Source organism: Mercenaria mercenaria, chromosome 5, assembly GCF_021730395.1.
Source record: "Mercenaria mercenaria strain notata chromosome 5, MADL_Memer_1, whole genome shotgun sequence".
Classification (NCBI taxonomy): domain Eukaryota; kingdom Metazoa; phylum Mollusca; class Bivalvia; order Venerida; family Veneridae; genus Mercenaria; species Mercenaria mercenaria.
Window position 1 is genome coordinate 73,857,051 of NC_069365.1, and position 17,949 is coordinate 73,874,999.

The 17,949-nt window shown below is 35.8% G+C and overlaps 1 protein-coding gene across 5 annotated transcripts in view; it reads right to left on the bottom strand.

Annotated features, from left to right (window-relative positions):
* The window catches only part of LOC123557626 (nucleoside diphosphate-linked moiety X motif 6-like), a 66,513-nt gene that overhangs the window by 21,483 nt on the left and 27,081 nt on the right, over positions 1-17,949 (bottom strand). For 3 of the 5 annotated variants that reach the window (XM_045349217.2, XM_045349218.2, XM_053543971.1), the window contains exon 7: positions 14,502-14,848. The exons of 1 other annotated variant lie outside the window; for it this stretch is intronic. In XM_045349217.2, coding sequence (XP_045205152.2) covers positions 14,529-14,848 — 320 coding nt within the window. In that variant the 3' untranslated portion in view covers positions 14,502-14,528. Of the gene's footprint in view, positions 1-14,501; positions 14,849-17,949 lie in introns of those variants that run through there. One more of the 5 variants, XR_006687680.2, reaches the window with a different exon arrangement.

Here is a 17,949-nt window from a genome sequence, read left to right on the forward strand (position 1 = left end):
AATCCAGTATTACATCAACATTAATAGCGGCTATAGGCTGGCTAGTATTATATTCATTTCGTAAATCCAGTATTGCATCTACAGCTACTGGCTGGCTGGTTTTACATCTATTTAGTAATCCAGTGTTGTACCTACATGTAAATTAGGGACTACAGGCTGGTCACCTACATGTAAATTAGCGGTTATAGACTGGCTAGTATTATATCTATTTAGTAAATCCAGTATCGCATCTACATATTAATTAGCGGCTATAGGCTGGCTAGTATCATGTCTTTTTGGTAAATCCAGTATTGCATCTACATGTTGATTAGCGGCTGAATGATATATTTAGTTAATTCAGTATTGCATCTACATGTAAATCAGCGGCTACAGGTTGGCTAGTAGTACATCTACTTAGTAAATCGAAATAACATTTATAGGCAAATACGCGGCTATATCCTAACCGGCATATTACATCTATATTTTGTAAACCCAAACTGCATTTACATGCAAATAAGCGGCTGTTAAAACAGAACTTCCAGCCTTATGAACTTTATACACATATACAAGTGGTATTTGTCTCTCACAAGCATGGTCTTACTATTCGAATTTCACTGAATAGTCAATTATCGCATTCTTATAACACGTTACTCTTTGATATACCATACATATCAGCAATACGTCAAAACAACTAGGGCGCGTGCCTTGTTACCGAGTGCTCTGTAAGTTTGACATTCAGATGTATCATTCACCCAACTCATTCAGGAAAAGTGCCTAACGTACATAGCGAGGACTCTTATTAAGTCTGACAGAAAAATCCGACAGGTGGTGTCAGCATAAAATCTAAATTTTGCGACTAGTTTAGTGGTTGTTAAGGTTATAGTTCATATTTTGCTGTTTATAAACACCTGCCTTCAAAGGGAAGAGTCCACCAATCAAAAATACACAATTTGACTGACCGTTCTCAATAATCGATGGAAGGACAGCACCTAAAATCATCTATATATTTTTCTTGACAGAAAAGCGTCCTTCATTTAGAATAAAATTTATAAAATTTATATTTGATTGCTAGAGGCTCTTACCTATCTCTTCACACTGCTTCACTTACATATCTCTTCACACTGCTTCACTTACATATCACTTCACACTGCTCTCACATATCTCTTCACACTGCTTCACTTACATATCTCTTCACACTGCTTCACTTACCTATCTCTTCACACTCCTTCACTTACCTACCTCTTCACACTGCTTCACTTACATATCTCTTCACACTGTTTCACTTACATATCTCTTCACACTGCTTCACTTACCTATCTCTTCACACTGCTTCACTTACATATCACTTCACACTACTTCACTTACCTATCTCTTAACACTGTTTCACTTACCTATCTCTTCAAACTGCTTCACTTGCATATCTCTTCACACTACTTCACTTGCATATCTCTTCACACTACTTCACTTACATATCTCTTCACACTACTTCACTTACATCTCTTCACACTGCTTCACTTACATATCATATCTCTTCACACTGCTTCACTTACATATCTCTTCACACTGCTCCACTTACAAATCATATCTCTTCACACTGCTTCACTTACATATCTATTCACACTGCTTCACTTACATATCATATCTCTTCACACTGCTTCACTTACATATCATATCTCTTCACACTGCTTCGCTTACATATCTCTTCACACTGCTTCACTTACATATCATATCTCTTCACACTACTTCACTTACATATCTCTTCACACTACTTCACATACATATCTCTTCACAATGCTTCACTTACATATCATATCTCTTCACACTGCTTCACTTACATATCTCTTCACACTGCTTCACTTACATATCATATCTCTTCCCACTACCTCATTTACCTATCTCTTCACACTACTTCACTTACCTATCTCTTCACACTGCTTCACTTACCTATCTCTTCACACTACTTCACTTACCTATCTATTCACACTGCTTCACTTACCTATCTCTTCACACTGCTTCACTTATCTAATTCTACGCACTACTTCACTTATCTATCTCTTCACACTGCTTCACACCTCTCACGACTATTATGGACTTGGAAATCTTCTGCCAAATAGTAAATCTGTTTAGCAAAAAACAAAACTTCTTTTCCTTTAAAATTCAACTGGCTTATTACAGAACAATACAATTTAATGTTTAGACTAAATTACCGATCTGTAGTATTTTGTTTCAAGAACAGGCCAATTACATATGTTTTCTTTCAGCTTATTTCTCCCTCAAGGCAGCTATCGTAAACATGACAATGTTTATCATTTTACCTACAGGACTGTTTACAAGCTGAATCAAAGGAAAACCACGGCATCCAAATAGTTCCACAGACAGTGAGAAGCGATAACTGCCAGACGGGGTTTCCATACTGTCCGTAAATTCCATTAAGCCCGACAGAGCTAAGAATCAAAATGAATTATCAAATAACTAGAATGTGTCTGAAGGCCACACGGTGTGCCCCCACTGGTACATTTGTCACAAATAATGGGCAATAATTCAAATGTTTGTAGTCTTAAGGGGGTATAGCCTTAACAAACATTTTATATAAAGGATTTATTATTCAAGGCCATATACTTTTTGAGCTATGAGCATCACAACCCCCCCCCCCCCCCCCCCCCCCACCCACACACACACACAACTTTTTTGGCTAATTCAAGGGCCGTCAATTTGTAATTAGCTCTAAATTGCAATTGTGCAAGGTCACATCATTATAAAGACTCTTGCAAGGTTTCATGCATTTACATCAAATACTTTTTAAGCTAGGCACGCCATTAGGTAAAAAGTGCATTTTTGACTACTTCAGGGGTCATAACTTTGGAAATACGTGGCAGACACACGAAAAAGAAGGTGCGCAGGTTTATATCATGATAAAGACTCATGCAAGTTTTCATCAATTTATATAAAATCCTTTTTACGCTAGGCGCGTCACAAGGTGAAAATGTGCATTTTTGACTATTTCAGGTGCCGTAATTCGGGAAATAATGGGCGGAGCCAGACAAAAACTAGGTGATGCGCAAGTTCATATCATGATAAAGACTCATGCAAGGTTTCATCAATTTATATCAAATTCTTTTTCAGCTAGGCGCGTCACAAACTTTTTTAGGACGGACGCACGGACAAGACCAAATATATATATCCCCCACCACTCATAGCGCGGACACAAAACATGGATATTCGGAAACGTATCGCAAATTGAAATTGTAACTAAAACATGTCTTTACCTGGTATTATTTTGATTGAATTACGCTTTTCTCACAGCAAAAATGAATAAGCTATAGATGTGAGTGGTAACTTATAAATAGCTTTGACAGTAGCTGGGAAAATCCAAGCATAGTGTAAGAACATGTTGCTTTTGTATACACTCAACATTAATCATTAGCGGACATTTCGTAGCAGACGGACGTTTCGTAGTTATAAAGGCATGAAATTGTTTCGGGACAATTATTGTGCTATAAAAAGCGAATTTCGTAAAGAATATATAAACAGTTTCGATATAAAACATGTTTTAATGCTTGCTTTAACAAATAACATTGTGCACTTCATTTCGAATTCATGGTGCACATCGTTTCACACCTCGCAGACAGCTGCAATAAGTTGTCGTTTATTTATAGGTTCTTAACAAGGCAAAAATCTAGCGTAATACAAACGTAGAGAACATACGCAGAAACTGTGATCCTATGGGTCAAAGGGAAAGCTAAACACTACGTTACGTAACAAGAGCTGTCTATTTTATTTATTTATTTATTTATTTGGGTTTTACGGCGCACCAACATAGTACAGGTTATATGGCGCCAAACAGGACTACAAATTTGGTTCCACATCTCATTTACATCGAAATAAAAACAAGGTATGGAATCAAAATTTGCACACCTGCTGGAATCACAGAGTTACTGCAAAACCAAGTGTTAAGACCCTATTAGTCGCCTCTTACGATCAAGCAAGCGTAAGGCAGTGGTTCCTATTCTTTTCATACACAGATCGTCCCAGAACCGCATGGGGCTAAGAGCTGTCTAATGACAGCGCGCTCGACTATTTGAAACCCTTATACGTAATTCTAGCGCCACATACCAAATCTTTAGCAAAACTCTTCCAGTTGGAAAAGGGATACAATTTTGTCAAATTTTAAGCCAAAGTGAGGTAATCTGATGATGGCAAGGACGTGTGAAAAATTGAAAACATTTTGTCCAGTAGTTCCTGAAAAACATGCTTACATGCAAAACTTGCACAAAATTTCTGTTAAAAATGAGCATAATTTTAATCAAATAAAAGCTTAATTAAGTTATGTAACTTGCTCTGTGAGAGCACCTTATAATGCCAAATATATGTGATAAGTGTGTGAGGAGTTTTTGAGAAACATGCTTACATGAAAAACTAAACAAAATCAATGTCATAAAGGGACACAAATTTGACAAAATAAAAGCAAGAATTATGTAACTTGCCTTGTGTGGACGTCTCATGTTCAAAAGACATATGTGGAGTTTCAAAGCATTTGGCCTAGTCGTCTTTGAGAAACCTGCTTAAATGCAAAACTTTGCCCAAAATTGTCATGTTAACTTACGCTCTCGGGTCATCTCATGATGCCGAAGAAAATTGTGCAGTTTGACGGCATTTGGCCGACAAATTTTATAGAAACTTGCTAATATGCAAAAATTTTGTGCTACGGTCGCCGACGACAAGAAGCTCTATTATTTGAAAACAATTCAAACAGTCGGCTAAAAATAAAACAACTTTAACACAAAGGATCTGGCTAAACAAAAGAACTATCTAAAGTCAAAAATGACAACAGAATTATAATTATACACAAACGTAAGTAAGATTTAAGTAATTTTTCTGTAAAAACCGCAACGTTGAGCTTCCGTTCCAAATATATAAATGCAAAATTAAAACAAATATGAAGAAATGACAAACATTATGTACTGACGGGACTCGAATCCAGGCCCTGAGATTGAGAAGTGGCTATACTAGCAATTGAGTCACAAAGATAATTGTTTTTATATGGATAAAATAACTTTTAGTACAGTTACAAAACATGTATGTTAACTTGATTGGTTTACTGTCGTTTCTTAGCAAATGAATTAACACACTCATAAACCGCATGTATTTTTAGTATACGCGAGTGTTGCAGCGCTTTCGAATATTGTTGAAATAACCCCGATATCAAAGAAAACTAAGCTTTGAGTAAACAACAAATATTCATGTTGCACTCTATAAGAACATCTCAATAAAAGGAACCTACAAGATCAAAATTTCATATCAAGTTCTGAGATTTAGTGGGTAATAGTATTTGTATTTTGCATTTGATACTTATATGAATGTAGTATACGACAAAACAAATGTCCCATGGTTACAAATTCCTTTTAAAAGACAATCGATTTTCATGTGTATATGATTAGAAAATCAAACTATTCTGAAAATCAGTGTAAGTTAATTTATACAATGGATAAAAGAGTTAAAGGATAGCTGTTTAGAAAATAAAATACACAGACGTGTTATATAGTATCACTAATTCTTGAACCGAATCAGACCACCCTTCAGAATTCTGTCTCAAAATTTGGAATGATTCACCTATCTCAGTCCGTGACTACAAGAAAGTAAACCCTTTGTTATATTTATGTAACGTTAGCCAAGTTTATCTTATGTTCGATGCATCAAGTGCGAGATACTAGGTAGAACAGATGTTAGAGCCCTTCAATATTTGCTAATAAAACAGATAAAAAACACAAACCTCTGGAAGAAATATGGATTCTATTGAAACATGAGGTTCCAAAGTGCACGGGTCGAGAAATGGAAACCAAATTGGTTACATATGTAAAGATGCAACGGAATAACTGCACGCGTAAGACTGCGAATATAACAGCAAAATACGAAGAAACTCTGCTGTGAGATCAAAATTTGGTACAAGGAGGAGTGAAGAGGGGGCAAGAGATGTCATAGTTTTGACGGTTGCCGTTTGAAATTTCTGATTGACCCTTGTCGGGATATTAAGACATTGGTATATCTACACAATTGGTGAATAATGAGTTGGTATTTGTCTTGTTTCCTGCTTCGCCGGGTCCTTAATGGTGCTTCTGTTTTGCGCTCTCTGCATTTTGCAAAGTCATTTCAGTACATGCCTGCCAAATCATCGAGTACATGCATATACATTCTTCAGGTTTGTTTTTAACATTTTTTACACGAGCTTTCTGTGGTTTACATATCGTACTTCTTATAAGTGTGAGGGATTCATCTGGCGGGGATAACGTAGGATCACTGTCATGTAACTAGAAATATGGCAGAGATAACAAGTGACGTTTGGCACACCCAGAACCAGTTTTAACCGGTCCTTAATGGCGTTTTTGCTACTGAGCGTTTCCAGGCGGGTTGTGTATATATAACTGATATATAATTCACATATACATCGGGGGCCTCCGTGGCTGAGTGGTTTAGGTCTCTGGCTTCTAATCACTTGCCCCTCATCGATGTGGTTTCGGGACTCGTTCGGGGCATGATGAAGTCATCCAGCTGGCTTATGGAAAGCCGATGGTTCTACCAAGGTGCCCGCTCGTGATGAAATAATAAAAGGAGGGGCACCTGGGGTCTTCCTCCACCATCAAAGCTGGAAAGTCGCCATACGACCTATAATTGTGTCGATGCGACGTTGGACCCAACAAAATAAAAAAAAAAACACACACACACACAAATACATTGCCTCAGAACGTTTCGACTGAGCTGGCTGCGTTCTTGGAATGTGGCTTCTTCTATTGGATATTTTTTTTTATTTTGTGAAACAGATAACTACCATTACGTTAGGCTACAAAACATAACTAAAAAATAGAATGCTGCCTAAATATATTACATAGTATATTGAACAATTCTAAAATAGATGCATCTCCATGGCCTACTTACCTATGATAATAAACAAATGTACTGAGTTACAAAGCTAAAGCTCTTACAGTGCCGAAAAAAGTGGACCTAAACAAAAAATGTAACAAAGAAATTCTAATTTTCACAGAGAAAAAGAGCCATAATTCTAACAAAAGGCAAATAGTTCTCCTTTTTAAAATTCTTACTCACCTAATGATGGTAAACAAGTACACAGCTTCCAAGTAAAAATGAACCTAATAATTATTAACCAACGTCACGTAACGAAAACATATCGTAGATTTTTTTAGCTAAAATCACGACAAAACAGAATTTACCCTCAATCTTTCTCCTTAATCGTGTTTTTCCCCCTCAAACTAGTAAAAGTAGAGTAGGTCATGATGCGACCTGGCAAAGAATGTCCCTGGGTGTTTCTCTTGTTTTTTCTTACAAGAGTGTGTGTGTATGTGTGTGTGTGTGTGTGTGTGTGTGTTTTCGGGTTTAACGTCTTTTTCTTACAAGAGTGGGTGTGCGTGCGTGTGTATGTGTGTTTTCGGGTTTAACGTCTTTTTCTTACAAGAGTAAAACCACCGACAGCGATTGTATTTCAGTATGGGTAAGCATAGCATTACGAGAAACTCCCACATGTTGCAGTGGAACTGTGTAAGGCACTAAGCCTGTAATTATACAAATCTGATTATATACATAAAACAAAACATCTTTTTTTCTCGTTCCAAAAGGCTGAGTTCTTGGATGAACTACAAAACAGATTTTTCTCTGATCTATCAAGGTCAAGGACCAATTAAATGTACAACCTATATGCAAACAACATCTGTATTGTTCCTAAAGGCTTGGCACTATCTCATATATTTCTAAAGACAATACATAGTGCACTAAAATGTGAACTAGGTGAGCTTATAAAAAGTGAACTACATAACATTTCGGACAGATACATTATACATCTGTTGCAATTTTATAGATGTTTTGTAGTTTTCTGCTCGGGATCTTTGTTTTTGTATGCTTATTAGCGAAATATTAATGAAATACAACGCGTTTTTTCACCGATTACTTTTCACTGCAAGGAAACGTTTATTCTATATTTTCACTGCATTGAAACATATTGACTACATTTAAACGTGTGTTCCAGAACGTTTTAGTAACCTTAGCCACCGACTTCAATGTCATTTGAAGAGGGAGTAATTATGCATATGAATAGTGAAGAAAACTATTTCTACGTCTTGCCATTTATTTTTGTTTGGTTTAACGTCGCACTGACACAGTTCTAGGTCATATAGCAACTTTCCAGCTGAAATGGTTGGGGAAGACCCTAGGTACCCCTTCATGCATTATTTCATTACTGGCGGGCAAAGGTCATATGAAAAATTACAATTAACCGCTACTCGTTAATGGTACAATTTATCCAATATAATGTCGAAATTATCAGAAACTACGAGTTGTGGGCACTCATACATCAAACATTTGATTTTTTTCAAATATTCATTGACGTGATGGTAACGTTTTTCTTATATATTTTCAAAGTTAGGCACTGTTGCTGCCGCTAGTTCTAAATGTAAACTGGATGAGTGTCCATAGGACAATGGTGCCCCATCTTTCTTTCGCTACACGTTCACATGTAACTTGCAAGACAAAGTAAACTGGGATGGAGTGAAATCCCATGTGCACAACTTCACACAGAGGTTCGATGGCTCTATGACAAATTGTTCTGAGGTATGCACGAGACAAATCAGAACGGACAGACGTAAGGACAAGGGCAAATCTAAGTGCTACCCCACACTGAAACAAACGAAGTTTTCATTGATTTAAATTATTTCAGTAGTTATATTCAAGTTTTTATCATGAGTATATTTTTATCCTAAAATATGACGACTTAACGTGCAAACGGGAGATAGACATCGTCCGTGACAAGAACTTCATTTGAAAACATTCTTAAAATCATAGTAAGAATACTTAAAGAAAACATACTCCGGAAACTGTACTAATCAAAAATATGCAAAATAATTTTTTTCTACGTCAGCAATTTCCATAAGTACTTTTCACGTAACATTAATATGGAAAGAATTTCACCGGAAGAATTAATTAGAACTAATTAAGGCTTTAAGTAGAACTTCGGACCAATTACTCATTCATATTATAGCTAAAAACTAAGCAGGACGGACATTGATACCTCCGGACTCATTCACAAAAAATAAAGAAAGAAAACATATCAAGCAGGTGAGTAGGTGTAAGGCAAAACATGGAATGCAGTAATCGCTATATTGTCACAAATCATAATGATATCGGGTAGCCTGATCAACGCAGTTAATTGTCCATTACAATTAACATCGTTGATCTTGAATGGAAGGATGAGTAACAATGAACTAACACATGTCTGAGAGAACAGGACTACATGAGTCAAACGGACGATATACTAGATGGTATCAGGTAAACAGTATTAGTCGGGTCAAGGTTTTAGGAAACGGTCTGATACGTTTATGAACGCATATGAAACTACCATTTGTACGATTTTAGAAGAAATGTTATTGAAGAATTCGAGGATCGTAAACATCTATTCTTGTACAAAGACAACACACGTTTTAAAAGAAAATTGAAAAACAAGAATGGTGTTTCACTTGTTGCCACAGAGTACATGTGCATTTTGTTAGCTAAGTTTTCTTTGTTTCATATATACATACTCACATGAAATGTTCTAATGCCATTACGAGTGTTTATGCCCAACCTCTAAAATACTTTAAGAATGCGATTTCTGAACATCTAATCAGTTTAAACTCCCCAGTGTTTCACCTACCAACCTTCCAAGGCTATATCCCACTGTGTTCTTTTATGAATCTTGCCCTCTTCTACTTATTTTGATATTTGTCGTCTCTTACGATCATGCAAGGGCAAGGCCATTTCACTACCGATCATGCTAGGGTAAGGTCACTTTTACAAGCATGCAAGAGTAAATTGTTTGTTTTTTACTTTTACGATCATGCAAGGGTAAGGTCTTTTAAAAAATCGCATAAAGGGGATTTTTATTGTGAATAAAATGTTCTTTCTTTTCTTCTCATAAATAAGGTAAATGCATTTAATTATTTATTGAAAAAAAAACAAACAAAAAACAAAAACGTCTCCTTAACACAAATCTTACTATTTATCTGTAAAAAAGTTTACCTTATTAACTCAATTCGCATGTTGTATCAAATCTATGATTGTTCAAATCAAATATTCGATAAGAAGATCCTGTCAGCAGTATACTATCTGCGGTAAATATCGAGCCATCAGGGTCAACAATCTATTAAAACTCATCAAATTACACAGGAATTGTTTCATTATCAAAACAGTGCACATTTTAACTGATTTCTAGCATTACCCGATGCTACAGAGCGGTGCTTGATTAAAAGATAACAGGTACGTCTTAGGAATCAAGTCGCCTTAATTCATAAATCTAACCCAGAAGTAATTGATTATTAATTCGATTAAAATAATGAACTCATTGTAAACATCAATCAAACCAAATTGTTTACACCTGATATACGAGGCCTATAAATGACACAGTATGTCTTTCAAGTGGATAAAAACAACCAATTAGGACAAAAGAAGGTATTAGTCAAGTAACTAATAAGAAACAGGAGATCTAATAAATGAGGAGGATGTATCTGTTTTTAAACAATCATACAAAATAATACGGGTCATGCGGAAAACCCATTTATGATAGATGAATATAGACTTTAGTTTACACAATTCATAACAGAGATCTTAAGACTACAAGTCAAAAACCAGTTCTAATTATATGAATTCGTTGTAACTAACCCTTAAAAGACCCAAATTCATTTTACCATTGTCCAGGTACGCATACATTTGGAGAAATTTCATTTGGCTTCTAAAGATGCAACAACTTGCATTTGTGTAAGAAACAAGGAGCTGCGTTCAATAAACGCTTGATGCCCCCGGTGGCGTCCTTGTCGATACAAAGCAACTTAAGTCCAAAACGAGGTCAAGGTCAAGGTCAAACTGAGGTCAGGTGATGTTTGAAGATGAGGAATGATCACAGGTTACATCTGCATTAGTATCAATTAATTCTTGGAAGCGGTATTGATGCTAGACGAAACGGTCCCATTTGGTTAACCAAGAGATGGCACATATAAAGCAACCTAAGTCCAAAATGAGGTCAAGGTCAAGGTCAAATTGAGGTCAGGTGATTTTTGAAGATGAGGAATGGTCACAGGTTACATCTGCATTAGTATAAAGTCATTCTAGTAAGGGGAATTAATGATAGACGAAACGGTCCCATTTGGTTAACCTCGTACGGGCGGATGAACGAACGGACGGACGAACGGACGGACGGGACAATCACTATATGCCTCCCGCATCAGTAGATGCCGGGGGCATAAAAACCATCACCTATTCGAAATTCCGCTGGTAAATAAGTAGAGCAGGCTGATAAATAAAGAACAAAGTCAAATATATATTTTCATTTCAATCTTTTTTAGAATAATACAACATATAACACAAATGAATGTTTCCTTCTTTTTTTAATTAAACAAGATAGTGCTGCGGTTTATATTTAAACATCTTGCATTTCCCCCCGCATATTACACTTGTTTAACGAAGTTAGCAGCTGAAGATATTCTGAAATGATCACCATCGCTATATCTGTATCAATTTCAGGAATTTGTCACTTTAATATCTTATCCGTATTTAGTTAAGAAATTTCGCGTGAAACACTAAACCATCGTAAATTGTGTGCGTTAGTGAACATCTAGGGGATGAATTAACATTTTCAGCCTGATTTTGTAACCAATTTCAAATTTCAAATCATCAAAACCCAAGTATTTCTAAAGTCATTAGACCGTTATCACATTGATCAGCACAAACTTACATACTCATCCTGTGACAAAAATTTGACAATTTAATATGATTCGCGTGCCTATGATACCTTAATTTCATCTAATTACCAATAGTTCGAGTTCCAAATTTTCTTATTTCAAAGCAATGATATCTTGTAATAGGATAATCGCCTGAAATGAGCAATTTCATTGACATCCAAAGTGGAACTATTTTTCGAGTACAGCACGCTCCTAAATTGACATATGTCATATTTCAATTTGGTATGTACATATTAAATCATACTCAAACCAGTGTAACCGATTATTATCAGACTATTAAAACCTTGAATATGGTTTTTTTCTATTTGACTATAGGAATTTAAAACTTGCATATTACAATGGTATATAAATTAGAAATTATAACGGTACCCGCTTGTGATGAACCGCAGATAACCCAGAGGTTTCAAGTGTCATTTAATTTCATTTTCGTCATATCTATTAAAGATAACTTTTTTGAATTTTATACAATAGACTGAAAACTTTTAGATATTTTTGTGCTAGAGACATTCAATTACCGGAGAATAACACAGTGGCTTTTGTTTACATAGGGGAGTGAAGAACTATAGCTCGTGACAGACGTTCTATTAGACCCGCCACACAGGTTAAGTAAAATATAATGAAACAAGAAACAACACTATTCAAAGTCCATTAATTATTTGTAACTTATTCAAATACTTAATTCCTGAGATGACATAACAAAATACCACCTAATGTCCATATATGCTAATACTATATTCCTGAGATGACATAACAAAATAACTACTTAATGCCCATTAGTCCTAATACTGGCAGATGACATAAAATAACATCTGACGTTCATTTATGCTAATACTAAATGCAAGAGATGACTAAACAAAATACCACCTAATTGTCATTTATGCTAATACTTAATGCAAGAGATGACATAACAAAATACCATCTATTGACCATTTATGCTAAAACCAAATGCAAGAGAAGACATAACAAAATACCACTCACCTATTTCATTAAATTCTTTTTAACATCAGAATCATAGTAACTTTATCAGACACTGTTTCTTCAACTTCTACTCACATCAAAAGAAATATATTACTATTCCGTCAAATCTGACTGGTTATCAGAACCAGTATCGTTGCAAGAGGAACCTTTTTTTTAACAGAACATTGTACATTTAAAGTTTTCTTCTCTACCTAGGATGTCCCGATCTGGTCGGATAAAGTAAACTGGTCATTAATTCACTAGAAATTGTAAATATACCCCGAACAAGAGCTGTCTAATGACAGCATGCTCGACAATTTGAAGCTCTTCCACCTAATACAAGGTTACATACAAAAGCTTTAGGAAAAATTTCTAAGTTGGAAAAGGAGCACTATCTTTGCTAAAATGTAAACCAGAGCTATGAAACGTGTCATGCGAGGTCTTTCTATTATGCCAAAAAAGTGCGGAGAATCTGAAAACATTGTGTCAAGTATTTCACGAGGAGCATGCAGACAGGCAAAACTTCTGTTAAAAAAGGGCATAATTTTGACAAAATAAAAGCTAGAGTTATATTACTTGCCCTGGGAGGTCATCTCGTAATGCCGAAGGTATGTGTGACAAGTTGGAAAGCATTTGGCCTAGTAGATTCTCAGAAACCTACTTACATGCAAACTTTGAACCTGAAATTCTAAGTAAAAAAGGGACATAGTTTTTGCTAATAAATGCTTCAGTTATGTAACTTATTCTGCGAGGTCATCTCATAATGCCGAAGGCATGTGCGAATTTTGAAAGCATTTGGAACGGTCGTCTCTGCGAAACCTGCTTACATGCATAACTTTAACCTTTTGTGATGCGGACGCCGACACAAGGGGAATTACAAAAGCTTTACTATTTGAAAACAAGAGTGCCAGAATGTCACAATATACCCCCGTCACAGCAAATTTCTTTACACTAGCACCTGTATTTGCAAATGGAATTTTTATTTTGTGGTTGTTTATTTAGTAATTGTTGTATTTTTTTTTTGTTTTTTTCTAAGTCCACAAAAAAACTACTTACCAGATAGAGATACCTTAAAATACACCTAAAAATTGAAAGTAACATCTATGTTGTACCACAGAAAAGTGGTCTTTTCCTTACGGTCAATTATAAAAAAGTTACAATATAAGTTATTTAAAGTAACAACTAAGGGAAGTTTAAAAAAAAAATTGTAACTCCACACAAATATCCTTATCAGGTAGAGACAGGTCAAAATACACCTCAATATTGGATGTAACATGCATGTTGTACTACAGAAAAGTGGTCTCAATTTTTCCCTACGACTAGTAATGAAAAAGTTGCAATATAAGCTATTTATAGTAACAACAAAGGGAAGTAATTCTAAAGAAGGGACGTCCGTCTCGTGGTGGTGAACATTTGTGCCAAGTTATATCAAAATCCCTCCATGCATGAAGAATAAATGCTCCGGACAAAGTTTTTCATTCTTGTATTCTTTGACCTCTGTGACCTTGACCTTAGACCTAGGGACCTGGTTCTTGTGCAGGACACTCTGTCTCATGAAGGTGGACAATTGTGCCAAGTTCCATCAAAATCCCTCCATGCTTTAAGAAGATATTCTCCGGAAAAAGTCTGTGGACGCCGCCCGCCCGCCAGGGGCGTTCGTTCCCTTAATACGTCCCGTTTTTCAAACGGGCGTATAAAAATTCAAGTAGTGAATCTAAAACAGTGAACCACTTCATTTCTCCATTAGTATGAATTGTGGTTCGAGTTTTTAATACTGTAGAATATAAAATGTAAGAAACTACATACAAGTTTTATTCAACATTATTGTATATTCCTGTGAAACAAGGTGAAGTGCAATCCTTTATATACAGATTTCATTTGTTCAGCAGTATAATCTATGGAATTAAATCCATTGTCAAGTCCATGAATTATCACGGATGTCAGTCTATGTGTAATAGAGGTTATTTGAGCATGTTCTCGTAGTGCATCTATCGGCATCCATTGGCATTTCAAAACCTCTCGGTCACATGGTACAATGTCAAAGGTCAGAGGTCGTAGACGACATATAACATAAAGGTCAGATCGACCGAAAGCGCTCGGGTGTTCGTGTTGTTGTCTAAACGCTATCACAGACGCAAATTCTGCAAAACAAGTAATACAATCTTTAAGAAATACTTCGAAAGCATAGAACACACTAGCACGATCGATTAAATCGAGTCCATTTATGAAACGTAATAAAATGCACCACCCAATTTGCATGTATGTATGTCTTAACAAACTTTTCAAAGATTTTATTGAGCCATAAAGTGAAACTTTATGTCCTAAATTGGTAAATAAATCCATGCTTATGTTCTTAATTTCAATTTACACCGTGACAGTAATTGGTTGGGATGCATCAACATTCTGACATGCCCATCATCACAATCTGTCAGGAAGCCCAATAAAAGTTATCATTATGCCATATAAACTGCAATAATGTTCATTAAGTGCAACTGCAATTGCAGACCATCAAAGATAAGCAAACTACGGATAGAATTTACAAATATAATATAATGTCCTCACCAAATTTCTTCACAGTTTAAACCATAACGTGTGCTTGTTAACCCAAACTGAGTCGGAAATAAATTTGTCATACTTGCATATAAAATGAAATGTTTACACTTGTAAAAAGAACTTCATTAAGGTTCCGGTGAACCAGTGACAGGCGTTAAAATATCCCAGTAAATGAGACAAGAGCGCTCAGGACAACGCGCATGCATATTTGTAAAGGTATACCAAGACATTATCATTATGATGTTATGTGTGAGAAAGTGTATAAAATAATTATAATTTGGAAGGAGAGTCGGGCGGGTGGTAGAAGTGTGTGTGTGTGCGGACATCTGGGTGAAGTTGAGATGCTAGTCATAAAACTTTAAACAGCACTATTACAACATTTAATCCAAATGATACTTGACTCATGACTACACCAAAAGATGTCTGTTGCTTACCAAAGCCAATCTTCATGTAAATTTCGAAGATAAGAAGCTATTGTGTAATTAAGAAGCCTGCCATAAATTTAAACCTAAATGAAACGACTAAGGCCACGGCAACGTCAAAGCGAGTATATTATTTCTTCTTATTCTTGAAATATCTTATACTTGAAATAGTCGGGCTAAACCCGTATACATAAAAGTGCACTTTTATCATATCGCAACCTTTGAAGACCATGTTTCGTTCTAAATATATTTAAATATTATGTTAATGGGGTTAAGGAAGCAATAATTAATTAATGAGCTTCAGCTATGAATCAATTATGACATATGTCGTTGGGTGTAATAAATTCATACCCATCATGAGGAATTGTAAAACACTGCTGATTGATTTCAATGACTAGCGATACTTCCGTCAACACCCTGAATATATTTTAAACTTAGCTGCTGATTTAAGACTAAACGGTAACGACAAGGGAATCTGATGTTAACCATGCTTAGTATCTGAAAATACCTTATCGTATCAATGGTTGAATGCTAAAGGCATGTGCATTTTCAAAAGAAAATAGATATTCTTCGCTTTACAATGATGCTCTGAAACACAGACTAACCTTCCGAATACGTAAAAGACAGAAACCGGAAATAGTTACAATTTCAATGTCGGAAAGAAGTTTCAGAAGACTGCGGACTTCTTTATAGAACAGCTAGTTCCCTTCTAGTATGTAACATGAGAAACTTAAAATTTCAGGACAACATCCACGATAAAGGTCTGTTTCTGAATAAAGCTAAATGGATGTAACAAAAACCGACAATGTCAAACAAATGACCAAAATATTTGTCAACTGTTCTAAACCACAGACTATCACTTGTTTGCCACAAAAACTCATGAAAAGGAACGTTACGAAAAATTATGAATGAAACATATGTGTTTTATTAATGATATTATCTATGAATTTATATCCGTCTTGTTAAGATGACACTGTAGGAAATGCTACAGCCTACCACGACAATTTATTTCAATTACCATGCCATGTTCACACCTGAATAAATGACTTCCAGAAAGCAATTATGTATGAACTAGAACAATATATTCAGATAAATAACTCTTGCTTATTTTAAACCTATGGCAAATGATAAATGCATTTGATACTACAACAGAATAATAAACATTGAAAAGGATGATGTTATATATAAATAATGCACGCGCGACGATTTTACTTCATTATAAAAAACAATGAAGAGATCGAGGACACCCATAGTATGTTATAGGGCGGAAATAACATAACTTCGCACCGTTTGTGATGAGGTTACTCAAAATGCAGTTGATGTCTTGGTCTGTCTTGACGCTCGTATTACGTAAAGGGGATAGCGAACTGCATTCCAATCGATTCTGATGAGGGCACACAATACATTAGAGAGGTAAAGGACTTATAGGACTGGCAGGTAACCTAACCAGTATTGCTGGATTCTGTACCTGTACAAAACTGTTCTCCACAAGTAACTGCCAACTTCCCCATATAAATCAGAGGCATTAGACGAATTATTTCAGGGACAATGTTTTCTATCAAATCGTCACGGAGAACATACGTCTCGCCCAGGGATCGAACGTACGACCCCACGATCCGTAGATCTGCACTCTCCCATTTGAGCTTAGCGGGCGGGTCGACATGATGCTTGTAGTATGTTTACGGAGCGGACACAGAACACTACTTTTACATAGTTTTGTGCCAAGGCAAGAAGTGAATCAGTGGAGGACTGCTATGGCACTCAAAGTGGAGATAGAATTTTATTTGTGGAGATGGCATATACTTTACTTGTACTGGGGTCACATAATGCAGCTTCCTTTACCCGCTAAAATGCGTCTTTATACAAATATACAACTAGTAAAATATATTTGCCTTTGTGTGTTATAATGCAAAACCCAGTGAGTAATACGAACATAAAGAATACTTTCATATACATAACAACTTCATCAGCTTAATAGGTATGTCTAAGCAAACATTTTCAACAGAGAACTTCAACAGAAAACAAACAAACATGGTATGGTAGATGAATGAACCATCGCGAAATATTTTGTCTATTAAAGCTTTGAGAGGTTTGTCCTATTTATAAATACGCCCTTAATTTCTGATCTACCGCCTTGATAACGGATTGCAATAATGCGAACCATTGATTCATTGCGAATTTCCCACCGAGTTCACAATAGTTGCAATAGCAATTATACAAAATGAAACCCGATTCAAGACAAATCAAACCGTTGTTCCATTCATTTA